Here is a 14,354-nt window from a genome sequence, read left to right on the forward strand (position 1 = left end):
CATTCTCAATAATAATATGATCTGGTATAACAAGGGTTTCAAATGTTAAAACTACCATGCTTGTTTGAGGGATCTTACTTACTTTCCAAACATTAGCAGGGCACATGTCCAGAATTTCTGGTTCTGAAAATTCATATAGATCTTTATCAAAAACTACTCCTTTACCATAGCTGAAGCTCATATGTGGTTTAATATCCTTAATAGGATCCATTTCTGCAATCTTCATGCCACAAAGCATGTGAGCTTGAGTATCTGATTTTGTATTAATCAAAACAGATTGCTTACCGTATCTACTAATATCCTTACTTTTAATTAAACCAACTTTTTTTTTGTATAAATTTACTAATCTTATAATAGTTATAATTATCTATCTTCCCAGATGCAATTATCCATGTTGGGGGCTTGGGGGTTCTTACTTCTGGAAGTCTATGCTCTATTTCTTTTTCCATCCATTCTTCTGGTTTATATACCTCTAGGTGTCTTGGTGCTTTATCACATAGAGCCCCAGAAATCAAACAATTGTCAATTTTTATACTCTATAAATTTTTATTTGCTTCTAAAGCAATCTCAAAACTTGAAAATGATACCCAAGCTTCCCAAAAGCCTTTACTACCATTAAGCTCCATTAAAATTTCTTTGATTGCCCCAAATCTACAGAAGGCTTCATGAATTATGTCATAGCTACAACCAATTGGTATGTTTTTTAAGTGGAGAATTTTCAGATTTTTTGTTGTATCTGGTAATGAGCCAGAACCAGAGAGTAAAGTATTACTGTTATTACAAGCATCCTTTTCCACCAGTGCCGATAAATTGTCTTTAACAACACTGGTCAGAGAAGTATTGTTGGAGGAATCCTTTTTATTGCCGAGGTTGTCAATAGAGCTTTCCCTATTTAAACAAGTAGAAGTCGTCAACGGTGTCTGGGGTTCGCCATTTGATCCAGGGGTACAGGGAATATTAAGTTTACTCATTAATTATTTTTTCAGGGGGAGGGAAGGGGTCATAATAACAATGAAAAAAAAAACAATGGAAAAAAATAAAGTTTAAGGGAGAGAAAAAATTAAGACTGTCTGAAATTCCAAAGAAGACACCGTTAGCCTTTCCTGGAATTAATTACGCCACCAATGACACCTGTGAAAGCTGCTTACCAAATGTCCACTCCCTACCCTACCACAAAGGGATGGTACCACTATGATTAGAGTGGCTCAAGTGTATGCCAAACCCACTTGATGGGACTGAGAGCATTTCAAGAATACAATCATCCCCACTCTAATCATAGTGGCAGGCAAACCGGACAGAATGCCGAGAGTCCTATCTCTATAAAATCGCCAACCCCTGGAATCCGAAGACCAATTTTCCTACGAGATAGTTCCGCGTGCCAGTATGGGAATACTGACACTCCTAGGTGTCCAAACATTTTCGGGCAGTTGGCAAGACCACCACAGCTCCCACAATTGATTTTGAAATAAAAACCGATCAAGGATACAATGTCCCCTCTAAAAAACCTGGACAGTGAAATGGGTAAGAGAGTTTTGACAGCAAGGTTGGAGACAGCTGATAATTATGAAGGAGGAATAAGCAATAAGAGGTAATAGAAAAAGAAAGAGAAATTTAGAGTCAAACTGAGGAAAAGAAATCCCCCATCTTCTGTCTAGCGGACAAGAAGAAATGGCACCTCTCAGCAGTTCACCTGCAAGAATTCCACAATGTGACGGCGGACACTTTATCGAGGACAAGCCCCATAGAGTCGGAATGGTCCCTAGACGCAGACTCATTCTCCTTCATCTCCCGTCAAGTCCCGGAACTGCAGATCGACCTCTTCGCGACGAGCGACAACAACCAACTTCCTCTTTACGTGGCCCCATACGAGGACCCCAGAGCGGAAGCGGTGGACGCCATGTCCCTGGATTGGAACAAATGGTCCAAGATTTACCTGTTCCCTCCACCCAACCTTCTGCTGAAAGTCCTCTCTAAGCTGAGAACCTTCAAGGGAACAGCAGCCCTAGTGGCTTCCAAGTGGCCCCGGAGCAACTGGTTCCCTCTAGTCCTGGAGCTACAACCCAAGCTGATCCTTCTGCCGGACCCAGTTCTCTCCCAGCATGTTCATAAGTCGACTGTCTTCGCTTCATCAAGGAAAACCAGAGATCTTCATCTCATGATTTTCTCTCCCTGGCCGTGAAGAAAAGGTTCGGAACCTCGAAGAAATGTTTAGACTTCCTAGAGGAATACGAAAAGTCTACCAGAAGGCAATATGAGTCATCCTGGAAGAAGTGGGTGTCTTTCGTCAAGGCAAAGAATCCTACGGAAATCTCCATAGATTTCTGCCTGTCCTTCTTCGTTCACCTTCATGGACAAGGCTTAGCAGCCAATGTACTTTATGCCTTCCAGATAGACCTGTCCAACGAAATCTTTAACAAACTTCCAAAGGCATGTACTAGACTCCGTCCTGCACCCCCTCCGAGACCCATCTCCTGGTCTCTTGATAAGGTGCTCCATTTTGCCTCTAGCTTGGACAATGAATCTTGCCTTCTGAAAGACTTGACTCAAAAAGCAATTTTCCTTTTTGCTCTCGCCTCGGGAGCCCGAGTCAGTGAAATAGTGGCTTTATCTAGAGAAGAGGGCCAGATACAGTTCGCCGAAACAGGGGAACTTACCCTCTTCCCTGACCCAACGTTTCTCGCTAAGAATGAACTCCTTACGCTTTTAGGGCCATGCCCTTCGGAATCAACGTGGAGAATCTGCCCTCTGAAGGAAGATGTCTCTCTATGCCCAGTGGAGAGTCTAAAGGTCTATCTTCGAAGAACTTCGGACTTTGGCGGAGGACAACTCTTTAAAGGAGAAACATCGGGAAGTGATTTGTCACTTAAACAACTAAGGGCGAAGATCACCCACTTTATTCGCAGAGCGGATCCTGATAGTACACCTGCAGGTCATGATCCTAGAAAAGTTTCCTCTTCCCTAAATTTCTTTCAAGGAATGGATTTCGAAAGCTTTCGATCTTTCACAGTCTGGAAATCCTCAAGAGTGTTTTTCAAACACTATGCGAAGCAGGTGCGCGAAGTCAAGAGATTCGTGGTAGCCGCGGGTAGTGTATTAAAACCTGCTGCTTAGTGCTGCATAAGACAGTGAGTTATTTCGGGACTCTAACTCAACGAGTGCCTGTGTTGACCCTAGTGCGATACATAGTGATTTTAAGTGCCACTTAGTGTCACGAGAGACTGTTCTTCTACAAGGTGAAGTAACATAGACTTAAACACGTGTGCCACATGTTTATTTGGACATAAAGTGTATTGAGACTTTAAAAGACTTTATAGTTCCCTTGGAATTTGTGTGTAATGACAAGTTCTTTCTTTTCAGATTCCACACCTTTGTCTTATGTAGTCTTTAGTCTGTTTGTTAACCAACAATTTTACTGTAAATTATTTACTTTATTTCATATTATCGCAAATATTTTCTTGAATAAAATAGAAATTTCGCTATCATATGCGTCTTATTTCGCCCTACTATATGAAATACATTACTGTTACAGAGTTTTATTGCCCCTATTTTGATCTCTTATTATAATTCATGTTATAATATTGCTCCTATCTGATATATACTCACCTAAAGAAAAGTGAAATATTTGTTCCTACACAAGTACTTAACTTTCCTGATCTGTCTGTGAGACCGACAAGATCTTCGTCTAAAGGTGAGTTTTCTTCATCAGGTTACTTCGAGATGTTCCTTTCGTCCAAATAGGACTTCCCTGCCAGGGGGTGCTGGAAGCCATGTCATTGTTTATGCCTTTGGTAATGACATGTAACGGAGATGTCACTGTCTCTAAGGTCATCATACCAAAGGAATATTGTTTAGAATTCGAAGGCACTACCAAAATGGGAAAAATCCACGATACACTAATTCTCTGGTACACTTCCATCAGGACGTCATGGCTTGAGCCCAAAAAACAGATTTTGAGTGAAGCGAAAAATCTATTTTTGGGTGAGATAGCCATAACGTCCTGATGGACCCACCCTAGTTCTCTATTCTGGCCTGTCAGGCCACTCCCTTTCTTATTGTATCATGGAGGCTGACAGAGACGCCGGAAGGAATGAGGCGCACGGATGTGACGTCAGTCAAGATGGCGGCCAGCGATGGCGGCAGTTTGTTTACATCGCTAGGTACCGTAACAGTAACGCAGGAGGAGAGTTTTGTAATGGCTCCTCCCATACTTGCCACACTTCCCCCTCGAAGCGTAAACGCTATGTGGGGTGCAGATAGCTATGTGGTGTGTCAAGCATACATCCCCTGTTATTATACGATATCCTGAAGGGAAACCTTATGGGTACTCGCGCCAGAAGTTAGAATTCTGTGAAACCTTTAGTTTAATTCTCTGGGAATATCTACTGTAGTCATATATACCCTTAGGAAGCTACTGAAGGAACCTTCCATCAGGACGTCATGGCTATCTCACCTAAAAATAGATGTCTTCATTTCCTCTCTCTCTCACTGGTTTGTTTCTTCTTATTGATGTTTGGGTGAATGTTTTCGGTCCGATTTCCGTTGAATGTAGTGCTTCCTGGATATGATTCTCGAATGTTTAATAAACGTTGAATGTCAGTCCTTGGTTTTCTTAAGATGTTGATTGAAGATCCAGTTCCTCAGTTTGTATAACATTTATTTGTTGGTATTCAATGTTTTCATTTCTTCGGTGGACGTAGATATTTCGTCAAAATTGTAGATTCATTACTGTTGATTCTCATGATACTAAAGTTGATTTATGTTGAACGCTGGTTCTTGAAGATCTTTCCCTGGTTCTTAGAGTTTTATTCGCTGCCACCAATTGTTAGCGTGGTACTGTTATAAACACACATTAGGTTTCTAGTCAAATGTCTCTTCAATGTGGTGTAATGTTAGACTTGGTAGGTTACTTCTTCTTCTGAATAAGTCTAAGTAAGTTAACTTTAAAACAGTTTATTTCTTTAAAAACAGTTATTAACATCTCCATCACAGGAGTATAGATGGTTTGGTCGGATGACCAGAAAGTGACTAAAATATCCATATTGATGTTAAAGTCTAATTAGTTATCTCAGCACTTAATGATTTAGTGTAAACACAACATTAATACCGGAAGGTTATCGGAAGGTACTTGCTTCCGTTTGAGGGACAACTCTTTCTCACGGCTTGGTTGTGTTTACTCTTCATGAAAAATGTTACATTGCAATTGAACAGCAGTGTCTTGAGTTTCGCATCCTGCTTATGACTGACTATGGCATTTCTCACACTCGCTCCTAACTTCCATATTGACCTCTTAGGTCATGGATTTAAATATGTGATTTTACATATATTACATAAGTACCCCATCGCAACATTACTTTGTCACCATTCTCATGAATAGCCTTCCGAACTTCAGGATCCCATTTCAGTAAGTAGGGATAGTCCCACCTGCAGCACTTTTCTTTAATACCAGATTTATCTTTGTTTTGGATACAGTCCAGGCAACAATTTCTTTGAATCAAATCATTTGCTACTATATATTCATTGTATACATTGCGTATCATAATTTTGGGTTTTAGCTTTCCAATTTCCTTGTCGCAGTGTAGGTAACCATGGTTTGAATCTTGTTTGCTGCTTCCTCTCTCATCTTTTTGTCAGCAAAGTTTACAACAACATTTCCATTTGAAGTTGACCTCATATTAAGAATTGGAATTTCTTCAAGTACATGTCGGACCTCATTTTTTCCATCAGTGATTTTAGTTGATGCTTTAGTCGATATAATTACTGGTAGATATTTTCCTTAACTTTGTCCGCATATGTCATTTTCTCTCGTTTTGGGTCCATCAATTTTTAAAGTGTTAACTTATTAACTCCATATTTATTGCTAGATTATCAAATTTCTCTGCAAGATCAGAGGTCTGGGTGGAATTTGCTCCGTCTGCAGTGAGTTCTACAATTGGGCGTTCCAATTCAGCAATTTTCTCTTCATGTCCAGTCATATATAGGTCTTTCATTTTCAGTTCTTCCTCCATTTTTATAGTTGTCTTACCCATACTGACTTCATCTACACAGTATGGAACAGTCCATTTTAAGTTGGGTACATTTTCATCACTGATGTTTGCCTCTATAAACACACTTCTTGTGGTAGCACCTGGTACAGCCACATCATATCCCCTTTTTTACATCTCCCCTCAAAAATCCACATGGGGCAACCAGCTATGGTGTACTTTTACTTTTCACTTTAGTGTACTTTTACTTTTCAATTTAGTCTCAATGAGATTAACTAATATTTTCAAAGATTTCACAAATGAGAAATATAAGCTGAAACACAGAGCACCATGGAAACACGTCTTCATTCAGCAACTCTGCTATTTCCCTTGTTGGAGCCCTAGAATTTGTAGCATCCTGCTTTTCTAACTAGGTTTGTAGCTTATCTAGTAATAATAATAATAACAATAATAATAATAATTGAGCATTATAATGAACACTTGGCAGGCTTTTTGGGGAACGGAGAATTGGATGATGAAGTGTAATAAGTCAATCTCTCAATACGCTTATGTCTGACCTTAGTATTAAAATAAATTAGCATAGAAATATTATTGATTTGAAAGAATTAGGGATTTTAACACAGCTGCTTTGTGGCCTTTTCTTATAGTTTACTCCTTAGTGGTTAATGGTAGAGGGCCAAGCTTGTGTTTACATGGCTTAGGGTTTGATTCCATCTCGCTTCTCACACAATTCTCGTAGCTATAAATGTGTATCGGTTCTTTGCTGTAAATTAAAGGAAAGGGAGAAAGGAACTGGCCGCACTGCTCCACAAATCTACATACTATGGCACACCTTTCAACTGTCACGCACCCTATGTGAGACTCGCATTTCAGCCTCATGTCACTCACTCAAGTGGTTACCAAAATCTTACGCCTTGACAAATATTTTAAATGAAAAAACAAATTTGATAACACCGACAGGACATTTAGGTACTACTGTATACAAATAAACTCGTGCAGCATGTGTAGTATTCATATAGCCATGGCAATTTGAGTTTAGAATAGCTGCTTTAGTTTGATTAACCAAAAGGACAACATAGGCAAGAGATGAGTGAATTATTCGAACAGTTGTGGTGTATTTTACTAGAACTGGACAAGAACTGGAATTTTTTTATTCGATTTATTTTGAATTGTGATTTACTGATTATTTTCAATATGAACATGGTGAAAATGATCATGATCATTCTTATGTCAAAAACTACAATAATTTCCTGACTGGATAACTATATACCAACATAATATGTAAAGAGGACATATTACATGGAAAAAGAAATTATTTGAAATATAATAATCTATGTTGCTTATTTGTTGCATGTCTTGCCTTTTTAGGAAAATAATGTTACCAAAAGCCTTCAAATTCCCCTCAAAAACCTTAAAAATTGTTTTTGGTATGGGCCTTCAACACTCCACCAGGGCTTTTACCAGGCCCCTGGATCCCCACCTTAATTATGTTGCTCATTGATTGACATCAGAAGGGGTTGACACCTCTGCTATGGGTTGGTTGGGGCATAGGGTGCTTTTCAAGAAACTACCTGAAAAAAATCAAAGGGATTTTGACGTAGGAAAAATCTATTTTTGGGTGAGATAGCCATGTCATCCTGATGGAAGTTCCCTCCAGCAACTTTCTACTGTATAATATTTCTGCGATTGATATTATAAGAAAATTACCGTCAGGTATCACAGGGTTCTAACCCCCGGAACGACTATCCGAAGATATCGTGTATAATCAGGGACGTATCCTAAGATAACCATAGGTATCTGCACCCCAAATAGACCTTTCGCAGTCTAATCCTCTAAGGGGAAGGATAAATGAGGAGCCGTTACATATCCTATCACCTTTCGGTGCTCCCAACATTTATTTGGTAGAATTATGGCCCCTACAGATGGAAGTCTGGCAGTGGGTAGTGATCCTAGGCCGTCAAGAAATGTCACATGATGGACGTCTAGCCACCTCATAAGAGATTCTTCTCATAAAATGAGTGGATTAACTTATTACTTCTTTCCAGTAAGTATTGTCATAGGGTAAAACCCATTTTTTGGACGTAATGTGTTTTCACCATGATTATTTTACCTACCTAGACTGTAAATGGAGGTGGTATATAATATGAGGCTTACTGATATAGAAAATTATGGGTTCCAATGGTAAAAAACCACCCATGTGGTTTTATCATATTTCAAGTGGACAAAACCTTTTCTCACTAGGTGAGGTGTCATTTGCTAGAAGATGAATATAACACTGATATATCATTTGCTACCAGATGAACATAGAATAAGAGGTGCTGTGACGGGTTCCAGAGATCCTGAACCTCTAGGCATCCCTACAAAAACTTAGTCTTTACTTACTTGTTGGTTCATTGGCCTTAAGGCAGGTAAGACTATATTCTTTGATATAGTATATATTTTGTTATATTGGATTCCTATTTCTAGCCTATCAGGAAAGTCTTTGAGGACCAGGCAGTATCTCCTAAAACAGTTCTTTCTTTCTATCAAGAGCCCTTCATTCTACAACTATAATTCAAGCATTTGTAATGTTTATGGTTCCAATTGTTTGTTTTAAGCCAATCTAAAGTATCTTTTGAGTGTCAAGCACAGGCTGCATGTTAATATACTGCAGGTACAAAATGAGCTTGGCAGGTTATTTTATTGTATTATTTTAGAGAATATATATGTTTTATTTGTATTTGTAATGAATGCTGTGGTTAAAATCCAGTGTATTTGTAATGAACTAAGCAGTTAAAAAGTGATGGGTGTTTTAAGTTGCAGCTGTTAAAGGTCAACAACCACTAAAAGCCTTTATAATAACACCACCTTTCTTGAGCTGTTTCTAATCAACAGAGAGATATCTCTCACCAAAGACTCCACACATCTAGGTTTCCAAGTATGCATTAGAGACAACTACTTAGTTTAAACTTAGGCAGTTCATACTTTCAAATATTATACCAAGTTAACCATAATAGATCAACAACACTTTCCATAAAATAAGATTAATAAAATTGTCAGAAAACACACATGATGGTAAAAAGGAATTAAATGCAGTGTTAATTTGAAAATAAAAAGATATCAGAAAAAGTTATACTGTAAACCAGTTGGACACATTCAAAATGTAAAGGAAAAAGATCCTAGTATAAAAGCAATAGCGCTTTCTAAACGCACATTACACACACACAGTTGAATGTTAAAAGCACAGCAACAATGAGAATCCAGTAAACATTATGAATAGCGAGTCTCTCTCTCTCTCTCTCTCTCTCTCTCTCTCTCTCTCTCTCTCTCTCTCTCTCTCTCTCTCTCTCTCATTTTTTCTTCGATCATTACTTCCAACATAAAAAAAGGAGCACATATCTATACAAAGAAGACCATACTTGTTAAGCATATAAATCAAATGAAAATTAAATAGTATTTGGAAATATTGAAAGTATATAATTTTGTGTATCTATTAGCCATAGGCATGAATATAAAAAGTTGAAGAGGTCAATTTCCTTGAGAAACTATGTTGTTGCATCATGTTATATATTTTAGATCTTCACAAAGAAAATACACAATTATGAGTTAATGCTGGCAGACATATGGTTTTGTTCACTCATACATTTACAGAAGAAAATGAAAATATCTCCTACTTGAGCAAATCTCGCACACTGAAAATAAACACAAACCTTTATTAGGATAACAACAACAGAAGCAAGTATTGCTGTGAGGGAAATTCTTCTCAAATTCTTTGCACTGGGAATCTAAGTACTGACGACACATTAGAATATAATTTGGTATTTTAATTACTACTTCAACAGTCCTTTTTAATTGAAGATAACATTCAATGTTCCTCAGTAGTTGATGAATGTAGTATACAGTTGTCAGATGTTATGCTACTACTCCTACTCTTCATGGCCCACCAGGCCAATCATGGATGGACTTGTATATTCTGTGCTGGATATGTCAGATGAGGATTTGGGAACTTTCTTATTTAGCATGTCACTGCTACCTATTTAGGGTGGTGTGTGCTGTGCGATCCCACTCTAGGGCAGTGATCCTATTGTTAATACTCATTTTCCAGGCCATTTGACCATTAGTAAGGGTTTCCATGTTTTAATTAGCACTATCAGGGGTCCCAAGAATTGGTGGAAAGGGGCAATAGATTAAGGGCTAAACTAGAGGAAAGTTTAACAATAAAAACAGAATCTACTTTGTTCTACAAAACTGAAAGGTAACTCCTATATATTCACAATAGTTTAAAAAAAATAAACTCTCACTTGGCATTTCCATTGCCTATATTCATGGTACTAAATACCCTAGGTTGTGCCAGTTACTTGTGAAGCTTCGTAGATAATTTTTCAGATAATTGAAGCTGTGCGTTTTAATAATGTTCATTTGAGTGATTATTTATAAATAATTATTCAGTGCAAGTATTCATAAAATATTTGACATGTAGACAAGGGACCGGGGTATGGATATGCTGTGTTGCTTTCGTGGCTTTACTTCATAATTCATTCACAGAGTTATGATTAATACACTTATTGATACAATATTATTTGTTATTCCTGTAGACTCTTCTTGATGAGAATTCGTATTGATTATATGAAATCAATGGGCCCCCTTATCAGGCAGAAAGGGACTTTGGCTTGAACACAACTTTTGGATGGTCCCCTATAGCATCACCGGCCAGGGGGTTTTCGTTCCCTCCAGCATCCCAGACCAGAGGTTATTCATCTCGGCTTTCAAGACTGCAGATGTCACCGCAAACCAGAAGTGAGTGGGAAGGAGTGAATTCTCCTTCACTGCTACTATGTGGCAATGGTGCACCACATCTTAAAAGATAAAAGTGCCGACGTCTCGGCTGAAGGGCCCAACCCCTAAGGGGGGACGATGGTCAGATGGAGGTCCACTACGACCATTATACTTTGGTAATTGTCGTAGGAAGAAGGCTCCTTCTTGCTTACTTGGTTCTTTTATAGTCTCACTCAAGGCGTGGCCTGCATCAATCTCACAAAATGGCTGCTCCTGTGTTCGCAAGTCCCTTGTTTGTGGCAGGCTTTTTAGAATTAGCGTGTGCCTTTCCCGAGAAAGGCAGGTTGTTTTGTCTACTGAACAGCATCGTGTGCCGACGCTTCCGCGTAGGACAGTTCAGCGCCGACAGTTCAGCACTGCCAATTCAGCGAATGACAATTCAGCTTAGAATCAATTCAGCGCATGACAATTTAGCACAACGATAAATCAGCGCAAGGACAATTCAGTGCAAAAATGCACACACATTCACCCTTATCTTATAATTAGCATATAAAGATTATTTTTCTTATTATTATTATTAAACCATTACTGTTGTAATTCATGGTTGTTAACAATAACAACCACTGAATAAATAAAGAAAGTTATAGTACAAGCTTAGGACGGTATATATTCCCTTTTTTGGAATACAGTTGTTTATAAACATTTGCTTAGTTAAAACTGAAAAGCCAGCCTTATGGAGCGGATTTTATCGGAGAAAGGACGCGTGCATATTCTATTAAATGGATTTTGCTATCGTTTGGATAGAAAACTTCGGAATGGAAAAGAGTCTTGGCGTTGTACACAAGACAGATGCAAAGGTCGAATCCATGTCAACGGAAACTTGTGGGAAGATGTAAAGGCCCATAATCATGTGCCTCAGCCAGCAGTATCAGCAATGAAGAAGATGGTTTCTGACCTACGTGAACGAGCCAGTGCATCTAATGATGTCCCAAGAAGAATAATTCAAGAAACTCAAGTCTCTTTGCCAGATGAAGCTACGGTTTTACTCCCTAAGTATACTTCATTACAACGGACTGTTCAGCGCCGACGAAAAAGAGATGGTGAGCCAATTCCAGCACCTAATGATGTCAGTGATATTGTATTACCTGAACATTTATAAGTTTGTCGAGTTTCTTAAACTAGAGCAAGATAGCATAGAGAAAAGGATACTGAAAATAAGAGCTGGACACGACGATGGTAGGAAAAAACCCAAAATACCAAAGGACAGCTAAGGCAATAAAAACGCTTGTTAATGAGTATGGAAGTCGATTTGATAAGTTGGAATACTTACAAAATATAAGCTACCTCATTGAATTGCAGAAATAAATTAATTCATTTCTTTTTACATATAGTGTATGCATTATTTTTAATATGTAAATTTAATAAATCTTTTATATCCCTTTTTATATATTATCAATAAAGTGTTAAAACTTTTTGCTGAATATCCTTGTAGTTGCTTCCTTATGCTGACTTGTTACGGTGCTGAATTGTTCTTATGCTGAATTGTCATTCACTGAACCGTGTGTGCCTTTGGCGCCTAATTATCCTTGTGCTGATTTGTCCTAGTGTTGAATTGTCATGCGCTGAATTGATTCTAAGCTGAATTGTCATTCGCTGGATTGGCAGCGCTGAATTATCCAGTGCGGAATTGTCGGTGTACCGAACTGCATTACTCAGCATATTTCGTCTCTCTCTCTCTCTCTCTCTCTCTCTCTCCCCCCTAATAAAGGAATAACTTATCAAATGATCAATTACTTAAATTTCATAACTCATTTATTATAAATATATATGAATTAACACATTTCCTGACATAATGATATGACGACCATTTAATTAATACATATTACTTTTATAGATAATCGCCTTTCGTTTCACTGAAAATTTTTTATACAGTACAGTTAAGTTTGTTATATTCACCACTAAGAAACCACTGCACATTCTCTTAAGATTTTAGGGATTATCGTGTTAGTGCATTACAGTGTATCACCAAATTTATTAACTTGAACATTTTTGTATGAAATATACTTATTTCAGGATGGTTTGCGCGTCTTGCCATATAGAGTGCGTCCTACGAAAGGTAAGCAGTCTCCATCGAAATCCCCAGATGCTGAAAGTGGAATCAGTGGCTTGAGTCCAGACAACAGAGATACTGCACCTCTGTTAGAAAACCCCCAGAGTGAACCATGCTCACCAGTGCATGACCTTTTGTTATCACCAACATCAGAAGCTAATCAAACAAGAAGTGAAACCCAAGTAATTCAGAAAACTCCCACAATGAATACTGCAGATCATGCCACATCAGATTCAGAATCTGGAGCATCTGGATATGGTACAGATACTGATGCTGATGAGGACATAGATGCAGCTGTTGCAGCTTATCAAGAGAAATTGAGAGTAGCTACATTAGATAAGGGCATACCAAGAGCACCAACACTTGTTACAGCCAGAAGGGCTTGCATAGCATTAACTATTCTTCTAGTGTCTGTTACTGTTGCAGCAGTTGTGGCTGTATATGGATGGTCAGGTCAAAGAAATCATACTTTTCAGGTAAAAAATATTCATCAGTTTTACCTGTCAGTAGTTCCTCTATTCATATGATGCAACATATTGTATATCATGCATGCACTTCTTTGGATCACAGGTTTTATGCAAATAAGACTTTTGCTTTGACTTTCCAGCCTCTTATCATCAAGCTATATTTATTTGTACCATTTCCTTTCTATAATTCTCGTTGTGACTTACAATTTTTGACATATTAATCACTCAATACTGTAGTTTAATCTGACTTCTTTTCAAGCACAGAAAATTTTTAAAATTTTCTTTTATATCCTAATTTGCTCATAATAATTTAGCTAAGTTGTAACTTGTTCCTACACCAATACAAATTATCATCCTTTAATATAAGTGTGACTAAACCAAAGCTAGAATAGCTGTTAAAGCTTTAATGAGGGATTTATAACTACTGGTGGGTGATCGGTAAATATGGCTCGCCTAACAGTTAGCTAGACACTTGCTTTTGACTTCGGCTGCAGATGTAGGCATATTCCTCTTGCTGTCTCCTCAATTTTGGCTGTATTAATCTTTTTAGGTTTATTTGCAGTGTATGGAGAAATATAACTGTATGGTGGTAGATCTGTTTAAAAGTGTGGCAGGTTTATGTCAAAGTCTGCTGTTGATCCTCACCTGCTTTAAGCTTTTTTCTGAGAGCATGACTGTTCGCAGTCATCCCTTTGCGATGAGTGGCAGTCATGGTCTCCTCTGCAGTGGATGATTTCACAAAGGAAAGGAGGAAGTAGTAGTTTAAGAGGGATTCTTCAGTACAGAGATGAAAACGCCCAAGCTGATATCTTGAAAACTTTATAGCTCCTCTTCATTATTATTACTAGATAAGCTATAACCCTAGTTGGAAAAGCTGGATGTATAAGCCCAAGGGCTTCAACAGGGAAAAAAATAGCCCAGTGTGGAAAAGAAATAAAGAAACTACAAGGGAAGTAATGAACTGTAAAATAAGAAGTTATAAGAACAGTAGCAACATTAAAACAGACCTTTTATATATAAACTATAAAAACAGACTTCTAT

At 38.1% G+C, this 14,354-nt stretch overlaps 1 protein-coding gene across 4 annotated transcripts in view; it reads left to right on the plus strand.

Annotated features, from left to right (window-relative positions):
- LOC137654543 (probable cationic amino acid transporter) overlaps positions 1-14,354 on the plus strand; it is an 837,555-nt gene that overhangs the window by 772,966 nt on the left and 50,235 nt on the right. For all 4 annotated transcript variants that reach the window (XM_068388280.1, XM_068388287.1, XM_068388273.1 and 1 more), the window contains exon 10: positions 12,810-13,322. In XM_068388280.1, the coding sequence (XP_068244381.1) occupies positions 12,810-13,322 (513 nt within the window). The remainder of the gene's footprint in view (positions 1-12,809; positions 13,323-14,354) is intronic.

The sequence above is a fragment of the Palaemon carinicauda genome, chromosome 1 (genome assembly GCF_036898095.1).
Source record: "Palaemon carinicauda isolate YSFRI2023 chromosome 1, ASM3689809v2, whole genome shotgun sequence".
Lineage (NCBI taxonomy): Eukaryota > Metazoa > Arthropoda > Malacostraca > Decapoda > Palaemonidae > Palaemon > Palaemon carinicauda.